Source organism: Frieseomelitta varia, unplaced genomic scaffold (genome assembly GCF_011392965.1).
Source record: "Frieseomelitta varia isolate USP_RPSP 00005682 unplaced genomic scaffold, Fvar_1.2 scaffold_473, whole genome shotgun sequence".
Classification (NCBI taxonomy): Eukaryota; Metazoa; Arthropoda; class Insecta; order Hymenoptera; family Apidae; genus Frieseomelitta; species Frieseomelitta varia.
The window spans coordinates 1-20,822 of record NW_025110227.1 but is presented as its reverse complement, the minus strand read 5'-3'; the positions used below and the strand labels follow the sequence as shown (position 1 = coordinate 20,822).

At 45.1% G+C, this 20,822-nt stretch overlaps 1 protein-coding gene across 1 annotated transcript in view; it reads left to right on the top strand.

Annotated features, from left to right (window-relative positions):
• LOC122532787 (methylcytosine dioxygenase TET2-like) overlaps positions 1 to 20,560 on the top strand; it is a 92,166-nt gene extending 71,606 nt beyond the window's left edge. Inside the window, exons 4-11 of the mRNA XM_043661877.1 lie at positions 9,062 to 9,299; positions 10,488 to 10,723; positions 11,104 to 13,948; positions 14,393 to 14,568; positions 14,860 to 15,213; positions 15,377 to 15,604; positions 15,708 to 15,862; positions 16,228 to 20,560. Coding sequence (XP_043517812.1) covers positions 9,062 to 9,299; positions 10,488 to 10,723; positions 11,104 to 13,948; positions 14,393 to 14,568; positions 14,860 to 15,213; positions 15,377 to 15,604; positions 15,708 to 15,862; positions 16,228 to 18,967 — 6,972 coding nt within the window. The 3' untranslated portion in view covers positions 18,968 to 20,560. The remainder of the gene's footprint in view (positions 1 to 9,061; positions 9,300 to 10,487; positions 10,724 to 11,103; positions 13,949 to 14,392; positions 14,569 to 14,859; positions 15,214 to 15,376; positions 15,605 to 15,707; positions 15,863 to 16,227) is intronic.
• Positions 20,561 to 20,822: the final 262 nt, after the last annotated feature.

The window sequence follows — 20,822 nt, the reverse complement described above, 5'->3', positions numbered from 1 at the left end:
TTTAATTGATGGTCTTTTCCTCGATATGACAATTTGTCAAATTTGTGAACTTCGTTGAACTTTGAATGGGACGCAAGATAACCCCAAAAAGGCACGAAATCCAATTCAACTGAAGTAAATGTATCTCGAGTACGAAAGATAAAAGAATATATCTATATACAAGAGCATTTCACGTTCATATATCATAAGTTGTTTCATGTGGTTTTTCTTTCGTTTATATTTAGTTTATTCTACGTTATAAGAAACGAGCTACTTGCTTGGTTAAATATTATTAGCAATCAGGTTTAAGTAGAAGGTGTATAGAAGCAGTATGTATGGAGGATGAGAAGGAGCGGAACTTTGTAATCCAATAGGAAATCAATAAAGATCTATCTATCTATGTACCTCGAGTACAAAAACACCGAAAGACACTTGTCAACGAAAGCTTTCTGAAAACGATAGAACAAAAATCTCGACAATCCGAAGGATCTGCGTCGCCAAAAACGCCCAGGTGCGTCCACATGCGTACACGTAGTACATCAACAACAGAGTAACCTGTTCGTCTCGGAAAACGCGGTAGTGGCTCGACTACCCTGCATCTACTCGTTAAGTCCTCCGGTGTCGGAGGACGCGAGGAACGACAAAGCGTTCCGTGAATCATCGAGAGAAGCCCAGGAACCAGTCGCCACTAGTCGGGCATGTTGGCTGGAAAAACGAAGGAAAGAAAGAAAGAAAGAAAGAAAGAAAGAAAGGAAGGAAGCAAGGAAGGGGTCGAGGTCAATGAACAGTTCTCGCTTGGCAAAGTTGCTTGCTGTGACGGGTTGGCTCGGCAAGAAGGAGCCACGCGGCGAAAGAAAGAGAGAGAGAGAGAGAGAGAAAGAGAGACGAGAACCAACGAGTTAAAGAGGAAGGAGCGTGACTCCTGAGGGTTATGTTTGGGTGCTGTCGCGGCACATCCCGTTTTATCACGCCTCGGGTTTACGTTGCCCTAGGTCACGATGTCAAGAGAACGGAAGGATTTTCCCCCTGAGAGCTCGACGCCACGGTCGGTGGCTCTCTCACAGAGAAATCGAGCGAACGGGAGAGAAAGAGGGAGGGAGAGAGAGAGAGAGAGAGAGAGAGGGCAATAGTAACGCCAGGAGAGCGATAGAAGAGGAAAGGAGGAAAACACGAAGGAGAAGCCGGAGGGAAGGTGAGCTCTCTGAGGGATCGCTGACTCGGTTGGCGAGACGCCCGGCTCTTCGATGCTATCAACCTCGACCACAAACACCGATTCACGGCCACTTTGGGGGTTCCCCGGAGTTTCTCGGCCCCGCCGACACCTTTCACGCTCCCCTGGACCACTCCACGCCGACCCACTTTTTCAAACCGTCCGCCCCCGAACACTACCGATGGATTTCCTGGCGTCACGCGCACCCAGGATCATCCACGTGCTTCTTCGCTCCCGTCCGGCTTCCTCCAGCTGGTCCTTATCTCTTTATTTTTTCTTTTTTTGACGAACGTGGCATCAGTGAAAAAACGACGTCGGTTTCTCAAATGCTTCTCAATAATGGCTCGTAGGTACGTCGCACACGATTTTACGAGTGAAATCCAGTTTTATTTTAATTCAATTCATTGCGTGAATTCAATTCGCCTCGGAAAAAACGCGAGACGATCCCTCCCTTCTGACACTTTAAAAGAGCGGTCAGTTGGAACCGATTGTGAAAATTTCGCTTTTACATTGATAGAGATTAAATGAATAATCGCCGTGATGTCTTTTTTTTTAAATTTTTGCCGAGTTCGATATTTCCTCGCGTTCGTTGGTGTTTGATAAAGGGGATGGAACTTTCGCGAGCGGACGATCGTGCAGTTAAAAAAAAAAAAGAGAGAGAAAAATAGGAGTGTCGATGATATCGAAATAAACAGAATGTATTTTTTAAACGATTACTAATTATCGTTTTATCGACAGCGCTGGATGAACCATGTACAACTTGTTGCTTCGTCGAAAATGGATTTTATCAGATTTTCAATTAACAACGATTGCTCGTTTCGCTACCAGCCTGTGATCACGGGCTTTAAAATCATTCAAAAAATGACAAACTTAATAGATTAAAAGTATCAGCGTATCGATGTTTTGAACTTTTTACAATTCTTACTCGTCACACGATGTGAAAATCATCTTACAGAAGAAAGAAAAGAAAACCAATTCAGAACTACTCCTACGGTTCTAATAAAGTCAAAACTGTGTCGTTATATAATTTTCTTTTACAAGCTTATGATAGTTTAAATTATCGTTAATTTTTCATCGTTATTGCGCTCTTCACTGTATCTTTAGACAAAAGGTGGACTCTCTTCCTTTTTATTCTATTCGCAACTTACAAAGTGACGTAACGAAGCAATCAACAAAACAAAATGTTCCGAATGACGAATCTTAATTTAATTGCAAGTGAAAGAAAGAACGGATAGGTAGAAATTCGCATTCGCAGAGTGACACGGTGAAACAGTCAACGAAAAATATTCAAACGGCGGACAGATCAGATTTAACTGAGTATAAGTTATAATAGCTGTTCGTAGGTAATAGAGATTTCGTGCGAAGGACATGATCCGGTTTAATCTGACAGTCGGTATCGCGAGAAATGTGCTCGATTCCCAAAGCCCGAATATCCCGAGGAAATTTCACTTCCTTGGTCACAGGCAACGGGATTACCGTCCTAACTCAGTTAATTGAACTGTGCCGCGTAACAAGGGTAATAACCCGGCGAAACGGCTCGTAGCGGCCAGATAAACACGAAAATCCACGCGAGACGACACCGGTGCACGCGACACAATTTTTATTTCAATCGTCCATTCGATTTGTCGCCGGCGGTTTGGACCAACGAATTTCTGTCCAATTTTTCAGCGTCGAGCGTGGCACGCGATTATCCGGGACATTTTTCTGGCGTCCTAGGTAATTTCACGCGACTGGGAACTTCGACAACGCCGATGGGAACTTCGGCGAGTAAAAATGTGTACCGGGGATTTCGAAGTTGCGAGATGGCTGGAACAGAATGGGGGAAAAAAATGATACGATGAATAGAATATAAAATGTTGCAGCCTGGTGCTTAAACTTGAAGTTGGCAACATTTGTAGAAATTTCTTTCACAGATGTACCTGATTCATTTCCCGTACAAGTTTCGTACACTTTTCACAAAATGCAATTTAAGTTGACCTCGCACGTGCCACGCACGAGAACTTTGTGTCCCCCAAAATTCCAATATTTTCTTAGTTTTAAGTATATTTATAGTTTTAAGTGCAACCCAAGGCAAAGCAAATGATAAATTTATTACGTCGCAGTAATTTCTATCCAGTGATATCACGCCGACGAGTTCAAAAAGAAAGCGACGAATTATTATATACGGTTTGGTCACTCGTTATGGTCCGCAATCAGCTGCCAAGCGGTTAAATTCCTAAATTCTTTAAACTCCAAAAATTTACGATCTGACGCTCGGAAGTAATTTGTAAAATCGTAACTAAAATATCCTCTCTGAACTACCGAAACTTATCTCTGAGTGATTCTACGGAAATTTAGATCCTTGAATCCAAAATTGGATAATCTCGTAGCCACGACGAGAAATTTTCTTCGCGGTTTCTTTGAGATATTCGGACAATCTTAACCCCGTGCGCTATTAATGACGTGCCACGCGCACGTCGAGAATTTTTTGCCCCAAAATTGCAATATTTCCACAGTTTTAAGTATATTTAAGTATAAGGCAAAACAAATGATAAATTTATTACTTCTTTATCGTTTCTAACCAGTGACATACCGACGAGTTCAAAAGAAAAAGAAAGCGACGAATTGTATACGGTTTGGTCACTCGTTATGGTCCGCAATCAGTGGTTATATCCGTAACACGTACGCATTTTTAACGCGTCTAAACACAACCCGAATAATTGAAATGTGTTGAAAATTCCAGCGTGGCAATCGATACCTCCGTAATATAATATATATACGTATATACGCGTATACGTTTGTCAACGATTCCTTTCCCTTCCACGAACGTACGCCCACGCTTCAATTCGCGCGCGTAAAATACCCTGAGGCAGTCTGTACACACGAAGCGGGCAAGAACGGAAAAGAGAAATTCTCCAGCTGTGCGAGAGCGGTCACGTTGAATATTTCATTCGCGCGCGGTGATAACCGGCCAGCGAAAACGGTTGCGCAAGAAAAATCGGAGAAAAAGAGAGAGAGAGAGAGAGAGAGAGAGAGAGAGAGAGAGAGAGAGAGAGAGAGAGAGAGAGAGAGACGAAAGACGAAAAGAGAGAAGGAAAGGAAAAATAGAGGAATTAAAGAACCGTCGTCGGTTGGAAAAGAAATTCCCGAACTCCGTAAAGAGACATCTTTTATTTAAACGAGCGTGTTCGGCGAGGAGTGAAGCGGCGGTTGGGGGGAAGGGGGTCGGGCGGCGTGCGTACTTCGAAAAAATCGATCGACGAGAAACGAGAGACGCCTGGCCCTCGCGGGAGAAAGTGAAATAGAACGACAAAGCTCGGTCGCTGGTGTACGGACGAGCAAGCTGATCGTTCGTGCTCGTTGCCTTCGTTTTGTACGAAGTTTTATAGTCCGGTTGCGAGTTTGCCAGTTCTTCTTTCCCCCCTCGACTCATCCTTTCCTCCTCCTCCTCCTCCTCCACCCTTTCAGCTGTTTCTCCATCTTTTTTCCACAATCTATTTGCGGCGCTGTCCATCTTCCTCCGTCGTTTCTTCGTCGTCCTTTGTCCCTCTTTCGCAAGAGAGTTTCTCGTCTCCCTCCCCGCCCCTCCATCCGTCCTCCTCCATCCGTTTCTTCGCGGGAAGGCCATCTCGCTTGCGAACACACGTCGATCGAAGCTGAAGTCTCTCCTCCTCCTCCTCCTCCTCTCTCTCTCTCTCTCTCTCAGTCTCTTTCCCTTCTAACAAGCAGAAAGCGGTAGTGATGGCCGCAACACGGAATTCGAGCAAAGTGGAAGACCGAGCAAATTTCGTGTCGGAAGAACATTTTTTCTCCTCCTTCGTTGCTTCTTCTTCTTCTTCTTCTTCTTCTTTTCGAGTAATTAATTGGTAACCATCTGAGTAACTGGCATGTCATCACTTTGGAGAAATCTTTCACTCTTCGCGGAGAAACAGAATTCCCACCCTTAAATTACTTAAAATTCACTAAATTAACACTCCTTCTAAATTCATGTTCTCGGTAGAAAAGAACTTCACGTGTTTGACTCGACGAACGATCGTGATAAACGGGATTTCGTGGACGAAGAATTGAGCTAAATATATTCTGTAATATCTATAATTTCCAATATCTAATAATCCTTCACCTTCTCAATTTATGAGAGCTTAGATGGTGATAGATCGTCGGTATTTCTGAACTGAAGACCAAGTAACAAAGGGATTTGATTAATTTCGATGATTGAATGGCGGGAAATGAAGAATCAGAGTGGGAATGGAACAGATATAGACTGATATTATTACAGACTCGATATTTCAACAGCGTTGCTGCACGTCGCACCGTGGAGATCCGAGATGTCGCAACGTTTCGAGACTTTCTATCATTTCTGACCGCGGTTATAATAATCGTGGCGTTTGCTCGGCGAGTTTTCAAACGATTCAAGGATCGTAGACGCTGTAGACGCTGGCCTACGATATTTCTGCCGAGAGATTTCAGAGGAAAGAAATTAAATTGTACGCCCTACATATTTGTCTTCTACAATGTCTTCGTTTTTATGCATTCGCGCGGTTGCAAAGCGCAGTTCCATGCCGTATATAGGACGACCTAAATCCTCAGGTCTCCATCCAAAATTCCGTGTCTCTTCGAAAAAAAATTCTTCGTGTTTTGCGTTACATTAATTTTGGAATCTCCTTCGTACGGACAATAGCTCCGAAGCTATTCAACGGAAATTTCAATAGACACATTTGGCTTCTGTTTGAGTCAAGTACAATTCCATTTTCCTCTTTATTCCTCTCGGAACATCCTTCAATACCACCTGTTTCATTTAACTTGTTTCCAGTGAAAACTTTAAAAGAAGTATCGGGACACATACGTGCTTCTTTTGTTTAATTCAAGTGTCTGTTTTTCCTTTTCTTCCCCTCGGGACGTTTTCTTCCGACCTGTGTTTTCAAGTGAAAGTTTCAAAAGGACATCTCCAGCGTTCGTTTAATTCCATATTTCTCTTCCCTTCTTTCAAAACATCCTTCGATTCCCGCCAGTACTTTCCTCCAGCCTCGTCTCCAGGTAAATTCTTTTGTTTAAAATCATACCTCGCTCTTTCTCTTTGTTAAACAATCCGCGATTACGATCCTTAAGGCCCCCGCAAACATGGCGGCGATGCATGCATCGATCTCTTCGTTTCACGAAACCTGCATCAGAGCCAGTTTGGCTCCCATACTACCGCTCCTTCAGTTTTTAAGAATTTTTTGTTCCAAAATTGTAATATTTTCTCCGTTTTAGGTAAAACGAAATAATAAATTTATTACTTCTCGATAATTTCCGGTCCAGTGACATCGTACCGACGAGTTGTAAAAGAAAGCGACGAATTATTGTGTACGGTTTGGTCACTCGTTATGGTCCGCAATCAGTTGCCAACGCAAGTGGTTAAGGATATCTACAGTAATGTCGTTTTCTGACACTATAGAAAATTTTATTTTATTTAAAAGTTAATACAGTTTTAATCTGTAATATAATTTAACTATATTTAAAAGTTAATACAGCTTTAATCTGTAATATAATCTGTAATACAATAAACACACTAAATGTCAATGTATTTAACTAGAATATAGATATTAGGTATAACGTAGGTTATGTTATAACGTAATATTATATATTGTATTATATAATATTATATATTATAGCATAACATATTATAACAAGTAAAATTATATATTTAAGTGAAACAAAATAGGCAAAAACAAATAATAAATTTATTACTTCTCGATAATTTCCATCCAGTGATATCGTAACGGCGAGCTGAAGAAGAAAGCGACGAATTATTGTGTACGGTTTGGTCACTCGTTACGGTCCGCAATCAGTTGCCAACGCAAGTGGTTAGAATGTCGGATCGTCTTCCGGCTCCAATATTACTGTTAGTAATAGGAGGTTTATTAGCATACGCCAATAGCACAAATTCCCCATCAGAGACACGAAAATAAACCTCTCTCTCTCTCTCTCTCTCTCTCTCTCTAGCAACGCTGCGCGATCTTGCGCATTTACGATGAGAAAGGAAAGAAACGTTCTCTGAAAATACCAGCTCGAAGCTTTAAGGTTCTTGAAGCCATCACTCGCCGCGCCGGGGACGCGAACGAAAATAAACGAAAGTATGTACATCGAGCGCGCAGGTATAGTCCTTCATACGTGGCGATTCTATTGTACTCTCTCTCGCGGATCCTTCGCACGGGAAGCTCGTACACGCTCCGCGTGGAAGAAGGCCATTCCCCGATCGTTTATCATCGCCGCGCGAAAACCTCGCGTTTTCCTCTGAATCCGGTTCCGAACCATCGCGAGAGATTCTCCGCGTTCATTTCGTTCCCACCGTTTCGTTTCGATCTCTCCGCCACCCTCGCCCGTGCGTCGAACAAACGAGGAAGGAAACACCACCGTCGAAACCACGCGAAATGGTTGAATTCGTCGATACGAATCGAGTCACGCGACTTTCTCTCTCTCTCTCTTTCTCTCTGTTTGCTCGCTCGCTCGCTCGTTTGTTCGTTGTTCACGAACGAGATTGATGTAGCTTTTATGAGTTGGCGGGAGGTCGGGAAGCAAGTTTTGACCATGAGAACGCGCGAAGGCATGCAGGAAATGATGGTAGACCGCGACGGTGCTCGCGGACCACGCGGCACGATTAATGGCTTTATTACAGCGCTGCTCTTCCAGCTCTTTATTTAATTGGGTCGCGAACGTGCGCGTATATACTCCGGAGGAGTTCGTAGAATCATGAACAGAGATGCATACGTAGACGAGTAGTGAAAATCGCGCGTACGTACGTCGAGTACACTCTCGAAGAAAGTGAGAACCTCTGCGATGTGCATAGTTAAGGAACCTTAGCTGACGAATGGCTATTCCCCCTATTCTGTGCATGACAGTGGCTATCAGTTAGTTCACTTGGCGCAGTCTACCTCGTGAAAATAGTTTTTTTTTTTTTTTAAATTTCAACTATATATAACCGCTATAATAGTATATTATAACCGTTCGAATAGTAATTAGTTTTTTTTTTAAATTTCAACTATATATAACCGCTATAATATAGTATATTATAACCGTTCGAATAGTAATTAATTTATACTTGTACTGTCCGATTGATCGACTTCAGACTGGTTGTTTAATTCGAGCAACTCGAAATTACCTCGTGGAATATAGTTCTTTTGGAATTTAACTTTGAATCAGTTGAAGCAACTTTTATTATTTATCATTTTGCTGATTAATCGACTTCAGACTGATTCAGGCAACTCGAAATTACTTCGTGGAATAATTGTTTGAATTCAACTTAGAACCAACCACTTGAAGTAATTTTTGTATTTACCTTTTTGTTGATTAATCGACATCAGGCTGGTTGTATTTAGACAACTCGAGATTATTTCGTAGAATGATTTTCTTAATTCAACTTAGAACCAGTTGAAGTTATTTTTATGTCTACCCTCTTGTTGATTAATCGATTTCAGACTGATTTAATATCCAGTCAACTTGAAATCACTTCAACGATATGAAATTACTGTTCGATCGATTTTAGATATACTTGGACTTAAAATTCCAAGTTTGAATCCACCGTGACCTTTCGAGTCAGCGAAAAATATCAAGGCAAAAAATAAAAAAAGCCAATGTCGAGGCTAGAAACAACACCTGTCTTACCTGGACGGCAGAACTGCCGATCTTTCCAAGCCCAGGAATCCAAGTCCAAAAGAATCTCTACTTTTTCTCGACTGAAACAAATAAGACGAGAGTGACCAAGCAGATATGTGTGCATGTGTGTGAAAATCTATGCTTAGACGCCTTTTTCGGTGGAAAGATTTGCAAAGCGCCGAGCGACTTAATATTGGAAAAGTATTAAGAGCTTTCCGGTTCAAGGTGAGACTAAAGTTAGATTCCACGTTGGTGTTCCAGTCACCCGGCGTGATGCCGTTCTACGGTGATTCTGGCGCTGGTTTCCGGCCAGCAGCTGGCTTCGGGAACACTGTTTGGCACCAGGGAGTCGCTCCCGTGGGAGCAGTTGCGGTTGAAACGTCAGCAGCACCATGGCCACCTCAGCAGTTCATTCAACAAATTCCTGCACCGAATCAGCTCGAAGAGCTGAGGTATCATACCCAATACACCGCCGCCGCACCATACCACCCACAACCAGGTAATTGAAGAACGAATCGATCTCGAGGGATTCACGAATTCCTTTTCTTCTTCTTTTTCTTCTTTTCTCTCTTTCTTTTTTTTCCTTTTTCTTTTTTTTCTTTTTTTTTTTCTTCTCTTTTCTTGCTTGAACTTCATCGAGGAGAAAATACTTCCAAGTTGCAAGTTGAGTTCTTTTTTCTTTTTTTAACTTATCGATCGTCAGGTATTTACGTTCCTCGGCTAACGTAAAATAACGTCATAAGGTGTAGCCGTAGAATATTTACCACCTCTCGATGCTAATTTTAAGGTTTCAATAAGTTTCAACAAAGTGGCACGAGTGTTGGCAGAAACGAGCCTCTTGGAAGCTAAACCGATCGAGCTTTATTTTTTTCATCGTTGTCATCACCTACGCTATAGGTCAAAAGTTCAAGACCACTCGCGTTAATTTAGAATTTGTTGAATTTTTGTTTCAATTCGGATGTAGTATTGCTATTAAATTTATTTACATTAACGAGATAATGATCCCGAGATTCTTCCAAGTTGTGTAGAAGATATTCGAAAGAAAAAAGAGAGGATCAAAAAATTTTAATGGGCGCAAATTGACCGCCCTCGTCGCCTGATCTTAACCCGCTTGAATTGTTGTGGGAAATGCTCGATAGACAAGTCCGGAAGCATGCTCCAATCTCACGAAAACATTGAACGGAGATTTTGCAACATTACTGGGGCAATATTTAAATTTGCTGCGAGAATGCCCAAGTCAGTAAAAGCTGTATTGAAAGACAAAGAAGGATTTTTTTACGAAAAGCATAAATTATTTACAATTGTTGTACATTTTTAAATTGTCAATTGTTACGTGAAAAGTTTCTTAAGTAAAATCATTATCACAAAATGAAAGTTCTGAAAGTATACCTATGGTGGTCTTAAACTTTTTGATCAATTAATGTCCAATGTTAATATTGTTACAAGGAGCAATTCGTCGCTCACGTACAGTTTTAAGAAATGACAATGTGACACCGTTTCTCATTCAGAGTGTCGATGAAATAAAATACGCCTGTTCACACCAGTCTCGGTCATTCGAATTCGACGATTCAGAATTTCTCGCGAATGAGAACGATCGCGGAATGCAAAGTGTGCAACTACGCCCCCTCTCCCCGCGGATTTGCCGCGCAGTTCCCGTGGAATCAGCACGCGAATTTTCTGATTACAGTCGCATATCAGCAGCAGACTTTCATTACTACGGATCAGTCGGCATTTCAACGTGCCGGGGCGACAGGACAATACACAATCACGGGGCAACCCTCGCCCTTGCCACCGGTCGCCCCACAAACCGTACCATCGACAGCTCAGAGGCCACTAAACGGTCAATTCATGGATCCCGCTGCTACTGCAACCCAATCAGTTGGTTATGAAAGGCAGGATTACGTCAATGGTTACCAACAACAGGTACAATTAGAAATGAATCGCTTTTAATTAAAAGTCTCTCCTCCGTCGGTGTTCGTAACGTCTCCTCGAAACGCGAACGACAGAACGACAGTTGAATTTCAGAAGATTGGGGATGAAAACATTTTCTGATATTCCACATACTGAAAAAGTTATTTCATTTCAAGGGAAATATCAAAGGAAATATCAAAGCACTCGCTTTTTCCTTGAAAGTTTCTGCAAAAGTTTCCCTCCGAAATTGTCCGATTTTTTCTTTTTTTTTTTGAAATTGTCAAGTTTACCTAAAGTCGTAGCAAAGCACGAAGGAACCTCTTGATCGACGATAATTCACAGCCAGTTGTCGAACGTTTTTGAGTTATAGATGGAATGATGCGTTTTTCCAGGACGTGACGATGGCACCGCCGCCTTCAACCACCCCGACGAGCCGCAGCAGTTCCGTGCACATGGACAATCAGCAGCAGCAACAAGCCTCACAGCAGCCGCCGTCTCAACCGCAGCAACCGCCGACGGACACGCAGGTGAAGGGATTCGCGACGATCGCGGCGAGCAACGTGTCGGGAAACGAGATGCCTGGGTATCCACTTCAACCGGGCCCACAGAGTTTACACAACTCTAACGGATATCCAGGCTACGTAGAAATGGGTCAGCAACAAGTACAGAATCAATGGCAGCCGCAGCAGGTGGCTCAGCAACCGCAACAGCACCAGCAACAGCACCAGCAACAGCACATGCAACGGCAGCATTCGGTACCTGACGGTGGCCAACGGCACTTATGGTCCGATACCAGTACCGGTACAAAGATGAACAACGTGAACAACAGCATGAACTGGTCGGACGGGACGTTGCAGCAGCAACAGCAATCGCATCAGCAGTCGCATCAGCAGTCGCATCAGCAGTCGCAGAAACCTCCGCAGCAACAGCAGCAGCAACAACAACAACCGGGTATGCAGAGTAACAGCATGAAGGGGCAAGAGACGCAGCAAAGTATGCAGATGCAAGGACAACAGGAGCTACCCCGGCCAGCGAGTCACATGAGTTGGGAGAACAGCAACGTGAAGGAGACGCCGCAGACACCGCAGTCGTGGACGGACAATACGACGGACACCAGTCAGCAGCAACAAACTCAGGGAAATTGGTCGCGGCAGAGCCCGAAGCTGAGGGATCCTTCGCAGAATCCGAGATTGACACCGTCTAGTCAACAACAGCAGCACCAAGGCTGGCTGCAGCACTCGCCCAAGTTGTCGGACCATCAACAGAATCCCTCTCACCAGAACGCCCGGATGACGCCCTCCGGCCAGCACAATTGGCAGCAGAGCAGTCCAGAGATGCAACAGAATTCGAATCAGCAAAATCCAAGGCTGACGCCATCCAGTCAACAGATGCAGCAGCAGCAGCAGCAGCAGCAGCAGCAACAACAGCAACAACAACAGCAGCAGCAACAGCAACAGCAGCAGTGGTCGCAACAGACGAAACTGGAGAAAAGTCCTAGACTCACTCCGTCTAATCAAATGTCTTGGCCAGATACGCCAACTAGTCAACCAAATTGGTCGCCTAATAGTATAAAGAGCGACAGTAGTCAACAACCTCAACAACAATGGCCAGACTCGCAGCCTAGTCCGAGGAGAACGCCTGGCGCGTGGCAGCCTCAGCCACCCACTCAGCAGGAGAACAAAATGGAGAACCAAATGTCTTGGTCGCCGAACTCGGTGGCCGAGAACCAACCGACTTGGGGCCAACAAACGACCAAACAAGACATGCAGAACTCCGGGGAAAGAGTGCTTTGGCAGCAACAGGACACTGGGAAACCGAATGGATTCTCAGACCCGCAAGACGCTCAGGAGAGTAATGTATTTGCTCAATCGAATCGCGTGAATCTGAACAGCCGACTGAAATCTATGATTCTGAATAAGCAACAACAACAGCAGCAGCAGCAGCAACAGCAACAACAGCTGCAACACCATCAACAACTTCAACAGCAACAGTCGCAACAACAGGCTCAACATCAAATGACCCATCAGGAGCAACAACATCACAACATGCATCATCAAATGCAGTCTCAGCACGTGAACAGCAACAGCGGGGCTAACGGCGAGTATCACACGGAGAACAGGATACGAGACGCGCGCGACAACGCGGAGAAATTGCAAGAGAAGCAGGCGGATCAGTATTTGAGCCAGTCGAACATCATCTCGATGGCGCAGTCCAACGAATCCTTGACCGGTAATTTTTTATTGCATAGCCACCACCCTCGGGTCGATAGTTTGCCCGACGGTGGTGGCTTATGGGAATGGTCAGGGGGAGGTAACAACGCGTTGAACAACGGTTCCGTTCTCCCGGAGAACGGGATGACGGTCATCGAGAGCTTCATGAAGTTTGGCTCAGAAGACAAGACCGTGCTGGACAAACCCGTGTACGAGAAACAGCAGCAACAACAACAACAACAATCGCACTATCATCAGCAATTGCAGCAACAACACGAGCAACGACAGTTATGGAAGGACGAGAGTAAGAGCCACGACAGCCAGAGCATCGAGGACAAGTCGTTTCAGAAGAGACTGTGCATAGACCAACAGACGAACGATAGCAACTTCGAGTCCCGTGGAAACAGCAGTATGGACAACGAGAAGAATCACGGAACGGAAAACGACGTTGGTTTTCCAGAAACACCTCGAGTGACGTTAGTGAACGAGAACGACGCCGCCTCTAATTACTCAGAGAGTAGCGAGAAGATCGCGTCGACCGAGCCGCCCAACAGCTCCAATTGCGACTCGTCTCAGAATATCAAGCAGGAGAACATGGTCGACTACGGCTGCTCTAGCTCCGACTGCGTTCCATCGCCAACGGCCTCGTCGAAGAGCGACGGCTGCGCGCCGAAGGAGATCAAGAGCGAGCCGGATCAACGATCGCTGAAAGGCAATGACTACAAGTTCCGTGGTGATGGCGGGCCTGCCAAAGTATCACCGGGCGTCGGCTCGTGGTGTTGCCGACGTGGCGGCACCGAACAACCGACGCCGGAACACTTGCGGGAGGGTTGTTGCCAGGGCTTGCAAACGAGGGACGAGATACTGGCCGATTCAGCGGACAAGTCCGACGTGAAGAACGAAAGATCACAAAGCCCGCGCACCGGTGGCGTGCCATCGACGACTAAATTGCAGGATCACTTGGACAAACTGAAGAACAATGTCAGGAGCGAAGTGCCAGACTGCAACTGCTTCCCAGCCGACAAATGTGAGTTGCTATTGAGTATTCAGCACGACACTAACATTGAGAGAACACACTAACCACACATTCACACGAAATTTAAAAAAAAAAAAACAGAGAGAGAGAAAAGGAAAGCTAAGTAAATAGATGAACGAAAAAATGAATATAATTCTCTTAATGTATATGTAAAACCGTACTATTACTGCTACTACTGCTACTTCTACTATTACTACTATTCTATATACTACTGCTATTACTACTACTACTAATATTACTGGCCGACAAAAAAAAAAAAAAAAAAATACACCAAGTCTTGATTCAGTGACCCAAAGAAGAATGCACGTACCTAACTTACCCCCCCTTTCCCAGGGGGCATACCTACTACATACGTGGCATAAATGTTTCCGCTTCTGTTGCTTCCTTTCCGTTGAAACGTCCAGTTTCGTAAGTAAAATGAGGTTCAACCACAAGGTCCGCCAGAGCCCGGCTCCTACTACACTCATCTCGGGGCGGCTGCAAGCCTGCCTGACCTACGGAACGATCTTGAAAGAAGAACCGGCCTTAAGGGAAACGCCATTAGATTCGAAAAGGTCATCTACACCGGAAAAGAGGGGAAAACTACTCAGGGATGTCCAATGGCTAAATGGGTAAGCGAAATTGCACTATTCCACAGCTATTAATCGCATTCCTTAAACTGTAAATTCATATTAAAGAGACCAAGAGTAATATTTAAATCGACATTTGACAATACTCGTGAAAATGTGAATTTACATAAAAATCTGCAATATCATAGACTGAAGTCAAAGCGAATTGCTCGTTTCTCTTTCTCTTTAAATTCAATGTGTTATCGGGTCGATCGCTTTGAATCATTGACCACTAACAATAAGATTACTCTGTACTGCTTTGGTGATGGGATTGTAATATCAGTGATTCGCTAGATAATCCGACGATCTGGTCTGGAAGAGAAGATCCTGACCATAGTGAAACACCGGCAAGGGCACAAGTGTCCGACAGCCTGGATCGTCGTGACCATGGTTGCCTGGGAGGGTATACCCACTCACGAAGCTGATCGAATCTATTCGCTGTTGAGCCACAAGCTCAATCGATTTGGTCTTCCTACTACTAGACGATGTGGCACCAACGAGCCGAGAACCTGCGCTTGCCAAGGTCTCGACCCTGACACTTGCGGTGCAAGCTTTTCCTTTGGATGTTCCTGGTCAATGTATTATAATGGTTGCAAATACGCCAGAAGCAAAACCGTCCGTAAATTTCGATTGTCAGTACGATCAGAGGTAAGAGATACAATTATACAATTATCGTGATATTTTCTACGAATCCATCATAAAGTCCATCGTTAACGTAGCTGTTTTTATTGGAAATTCCTCTTACTATCATCTTCACTGTCGTTCTTATTAACTTTTGTTCTTTTTTTTCCATTTGCTCCTTTAATCAAAGGAGCAAGAAGTCGAAGAAAGGATGCACGTCTTGGCAACACTTTTATCGCCTCTGTACCTCAGCCTTGCACCGGAAGCGTTCAACAATCAGACACAATTCGAACGGGAAGCGAGCGAGTGCCGTTTAGGGTTCAAACCGGGCCGACCTTTTTCCGGTGTCACGGCCTGTATCGACTTTTGCGCGCATTCCCATCGTGATCTTCACAACATGAACAACGGATGCACCGTGGTGAGCGATCGCAGAGATATTTCATGCCTCTCAGAATCTCTGAAATTTCAAGTTTCAAGTTTCTGGACAAAACTATCATACCGTAATCTCCTTCGTCTTACAGGTGGTCACTATGACGAAACACCGAACACTATCGAAAGCCGAGGACGAACAGTTGCACGTACTTCCCCTTTACATCATGGACACTACGGACGAATACGGGTCAAAGGAGGGACAGGATGAGAAGGTTCGCGCCGGAGCTGTTGAAGTTTTGTCAAAGTGAGAAATTTGTTTCTTTGTTCTTTGTATCAGGGCTTCTCAATCAGGGGTGTGAATTTTCATATGGGGTCGCAGAGATTTTAGCAAAACTAAAAAATCAATATAAATATTCAACTTTGTTTTTAATACATGGTAAAATTATATTGAATGTGTACACCAACAAAAAATTGTCTTCGAATAAATTTTCTTTGCGATTTATGTTTATTATCAATTGATATTCCTAGTTTAGGATACCTCTATATCCAGGATTCCAAAAATATTTGCTCGGCTATGAAAGAGGTCGGCCAAGTAAAAAAGTTTGAGAAGCTCTGCTTTATATAACGAACAATGAATGGTCACTGACGTGTGTGTCGTTTAATTTACAGATATCCCTGCGAAGTGAGAGTTCGATCGGTCCCACTGCAACCATGCAGAAGACACGGCAAGAAACGGAAAGAGGACGAGCCGGACACGATTAGCAGCAAGAAAGACAGTTCGAAGAGCAGCAATGAAAAGATTACAGACGCAGGACGCATGCCAGGACACCAAGAGATACCCAGACCGCAAATGAGGGACGCCCAACTGTCCCTGGAAATGGCGTCCATGTTCGAAGGAATGGACGCCCAGTTGCAAAGCTCTCAGGTATCATCCACTGTTCTAGACAGTCCGGTGTCCATGTACCAAGGATGGGGTTACCAGAACGAACAACAATGGGGCAGAAACGGCTGGCTCGATCAGCGGAAAAACAACTGGCTGAACCCGTGGAGAGAGTACTCGTTCGGTGGTCTGGACAGAGACGCGAAAGTCGACCCGGATAGTACAAGTCTAGACGATATCAGGCCTAGGAGCACCGTATCTCAGGATGAGCATCGACCAGGTTCACGAAATTTGCCTAATTCCACCATGGACTCTCCGAGGAATTGTTACCCACACTCGCCGAGGGTCCATCCTATTTCACCAAGGAGCTCTCACACGGGAACACCAGGAGACATTGGTTACTCAATGTCTCCCAGAGGATGTCCATCCACCCCTCAAGATCAGAAAATCGCTTCGCCGAGGAGTTCTGGGTATCCGGACACGGGCTACGTCCATCCACTCCACAATTCCAGAAACTATCCGAACATGTACGACACCAGGCAGAGTAGCGCGTCGCCGAAGGCGAACTGTACAAATTTTCCGGCCCATTTGGACCAGAGGAACATGCTCAACCGTACGAGTCATCATCATCATCATCATCATCATCATCATCATCAGCCGTACAACGTGAACAATGTTCGAAACGTCGGCCAGAGCTGCGATCAGTCGAAATTGCCGTACTCCAAACCTGCGCAAGATTCTAGTCAACAAAAGTATCCTACCACGCAGAACTACTTAGAGGCTCAAAAGTCGCAGATCGAGCAGCCGTTCGTGAACAGAATACAAGGCCAGCATCACCCCCCACATCCCGTGCAGTCCGGTAGGAATCTTCCGTATCAAGGCCAGCCCGATACGAACGCAGACACGTTCACCGGCCTGTCTTCTTGCATGGACAACCCTAGTCACAAGCCGTTCGGTGCGGCGAATTCAGATCTGTTGTTACACAGCTCGACGCATCTTCCGAACAATCCGCCGAACGGCGCTCAAAATTTAGGATCAGTCGATCAGAGAAAATACCAGAGGGTGTACAAGGGTCCTGAACAGAAGACAACCGGAATCAATCAGATGTCGCCGGTGCCTTCCGATCAAGTGGGAAGCTGGAACATGCTCGGTACCCCGGCCTGGTATCCCGATCAAACTAAACCTTACAATCAGGAACAGGTGTACAACAATCAAATGGGTACCGACAGGAACCATCAACAACCGATAGATCATCAGAAAACGTTCAACTGGAACGACAGATCGCCACATCCTGATCAGTCGAAACCACCTTGCTGGGAAACACCCTCGGATCCCTCTCCGTTCAGGGTGCCGAAGGGCAGGCCACCGTCGAGGACAGCGTCCAGCCAGAATCCAAGTGCAGACAATACATATCAAAATTCTTCCAATAAAACATTCCTCAAGCCTCAAGATCCGACGCGGAACGGTGTCTACGCGGACAGTCCGAGTAACACCGCGGTGCAAAGCACAGTGGCAGCGCATCAGGGTAACCAACGACGACCAGAGTGGCCGGATGAAAAGACGAAAGAAGGTTTCCACGATTCCAGACAGAACGCCGGGAATTCAAACTCGAATTGCTTCCCATGGGTGGAGGAAATGAAGCAGGTGCAAGACTTCCACGGGATGCCGGGCCTGGGACATCATCCTCACGCATCCTTTCCGCAATACGGATTGTATCCGACGTATCCGGTCTTCGACAAACCGTACTCAAACTCCTGGGAGGGTTACAACTACCATCAACCTTATCCTCACCCCCAAACGCCAGAGTATCCGCCGCAATTCTATCAACAACCAAAGAGAGAAGCCTGTTTCCCTTCGCCTCAATATTCCTACCAGGGAGTGCCCCCGTATCAAGGCCTGAATCCAAGTTGGGCAAGATGGGAAGCTCCTCGATGGGACATTTACGGACCACCGCCATACTTCCCGGTGTTGCCAGAGCCCCCGCCGAAGGCAGAACCACTTGGCGAAGTGGCCGACTTCTCCGACAACGAGGAGTGCTTCAAGGACTCGCAGATGGGCGGAGTGGCGATCGCGTTGAGCCACGGTAGCGTGTTGTTCGAGTGCGCCAAGCACGAGATGCACGCCACCACCGCTCTGAAGAAGCCTAATCGTCTCAACCCGACCAGAATCAGCCTGGTCTTCTACCAGCATCGTAATCTCAATCGGCCAAGGCACGGATGGGACGAATGGGAGGAAAAGATGCGGCTTCGCAAATTGGGCGTCACGAGCACCACCACAACCACCACCACCACTACCACCAGTTCCTCTTCGTCGAGCACCTCGCAATCATTGCCAACTCCATCGACACCGGCTAGTCCAGCCAGCGCGACCAGCGAGAAATCCACCCCGTTACCATACATACCCAGCGTTCCTAGTTCTCAGTTCATGATGAGATCGCCCACGTATCCCACCATGACCTGGACCACCCTGTTCCCGATGCATCCGTGCATGATAACTGGCCCGTATCAGGAGGGAGGGGCCATTGGATGAGTAATCGTCGGAGGGTGCGGTTCCAGCCACCAATGACCAAGAACCGTGCCAGGAATCGATCGAGCGATCTCGCCGGGCTGATCGAGTGGAATCTCGACACAGATTTCACTCAGCGACGCTGTTCCACGTCGCGCGACTTCGACGCGAGGAACGGTGAAACCTGTCACCGGGGGAACAACGATTAGAGAGGAAACAAAAACGAGCAACAAGCAGCTAACGTTTCAAGAGGGGACGAACAAAAAGACCAACAAAAAAAAAAAAAAAAAAAAGACAAAATCGAGTCAAATCATCACCGAGGAGGAGCTTTCTATCGTAATTCTATCGGATCGTCGTCCTAGACGAGTGTATAGTTGTTGCCGATGAGAAGAGAGGAAAAAAAAAAAGAAAGGAACAACAAGAAACAAAAAGACAAAACGAGGACAAAGAAGAAACAACACGTTTGCACTGCCATTTTTCTATCTCACGTTTTTTCGGGAAATAAATAATAAACGTAAACGGAGGACAGGGGAAACACGGAGAGTGAACAGGAAGTGTTAGAGAGCAGCAGGTGACGGATTCGCAACGCAGACGTTTCGTCAGCAGGAGTTCAATTTTAATCGGGGCTTCCCTTTTTATATCGATCTTTTACACGAATCGCAGTGAGATGTTGCGAGCAGGAAGAGGAAGAGGAAGAACGTAGGACAATCGGATGAACGATGGACATCAAGCACGACGAGGATGTTCAATAGTATCCAGAACGGCAATGTTCGAGGTTGAAAGTGGAGGAGAAATATAGGCGAGGCAACTTGATCGACCGAGACGTGTCACGCGCTTTTTAAAGAAACACACTGATCGCAATCGAGGCTAAGTTTCACTTTCAGTAAGCCGAATTGAAATGACAAAGGGAAAAGCGTGTTCGAAGCCGTGAGAAATTTCTTTCGCGAGAAATTGAATGATTTCGATGTTAAACGATCGAATGGAGCGTAGAACGAATGGAGAGCGAAAGAATAACGGGGAAGAAAAACGAAAGAAGAAAAAAAAAAAAAAACGACGCGATAAGAAGGAAATTCAGATAACGAGGGAAAGACGATGAAAGAATGAAACGTATTTCGATTGTATGTGTCTTTGATATTTTTTATTTTTTTTCTTTTCTTTTCTTTTTTCAATTTCTAGAAAAATGTCAATGTATTCCGGTATCCAATTGTAACTCATGCCCAGACACGACGGTTACTTTGTTTCCTTTGCCATGTTTTTTGACATACGGCGCAGCACGGAATTGCGAACACGTACGTATGGTGCGTGCTAACGATCCATCATTTTTGTACAAAGCCGGATCAATTTTTGTACGAAAGAGTGTCGATCTGCCGTTTATTTTTCCGCACGTTCTCCCTTTGTAACAGAGAGTTGTTGTTGTTGTTGTTGTTGTTGCATCATCAGACATACATAAGTACATGTGCGCATCATGCAGGGCCAAAATCGTCCGTAGATTCTAATTCGATTAATCGGCGTCATCGAAGTGTAGACTTTTATCCGAAATCATCCAACCAGACAACCCCAAAAAAAAAAAAATCTAACGACGAATATAACGTATGATAGTTTCGAGTGGATCATTTTGTAAAACTCGTCTGCACAATCTTTGAAGCTCCGCGTGGAGAATCGGAGCTCACACATAGATACACGTCACACACGTACATACACGCGTATATAATACATATACAGACACGAAAATGATCTCAAGTTTTTAAGCTAATCAGTTAAACGGTAAATATCAACGTTTAATCCTTTTCTTTTTTCTTCTCTCTCTCTCTCTCTCTCTCTCTCTCTCTCTCTCTCTCTCTCTCTCTCTCTCTCTCTCTCTCTCTCTCTTTCTCTTTCT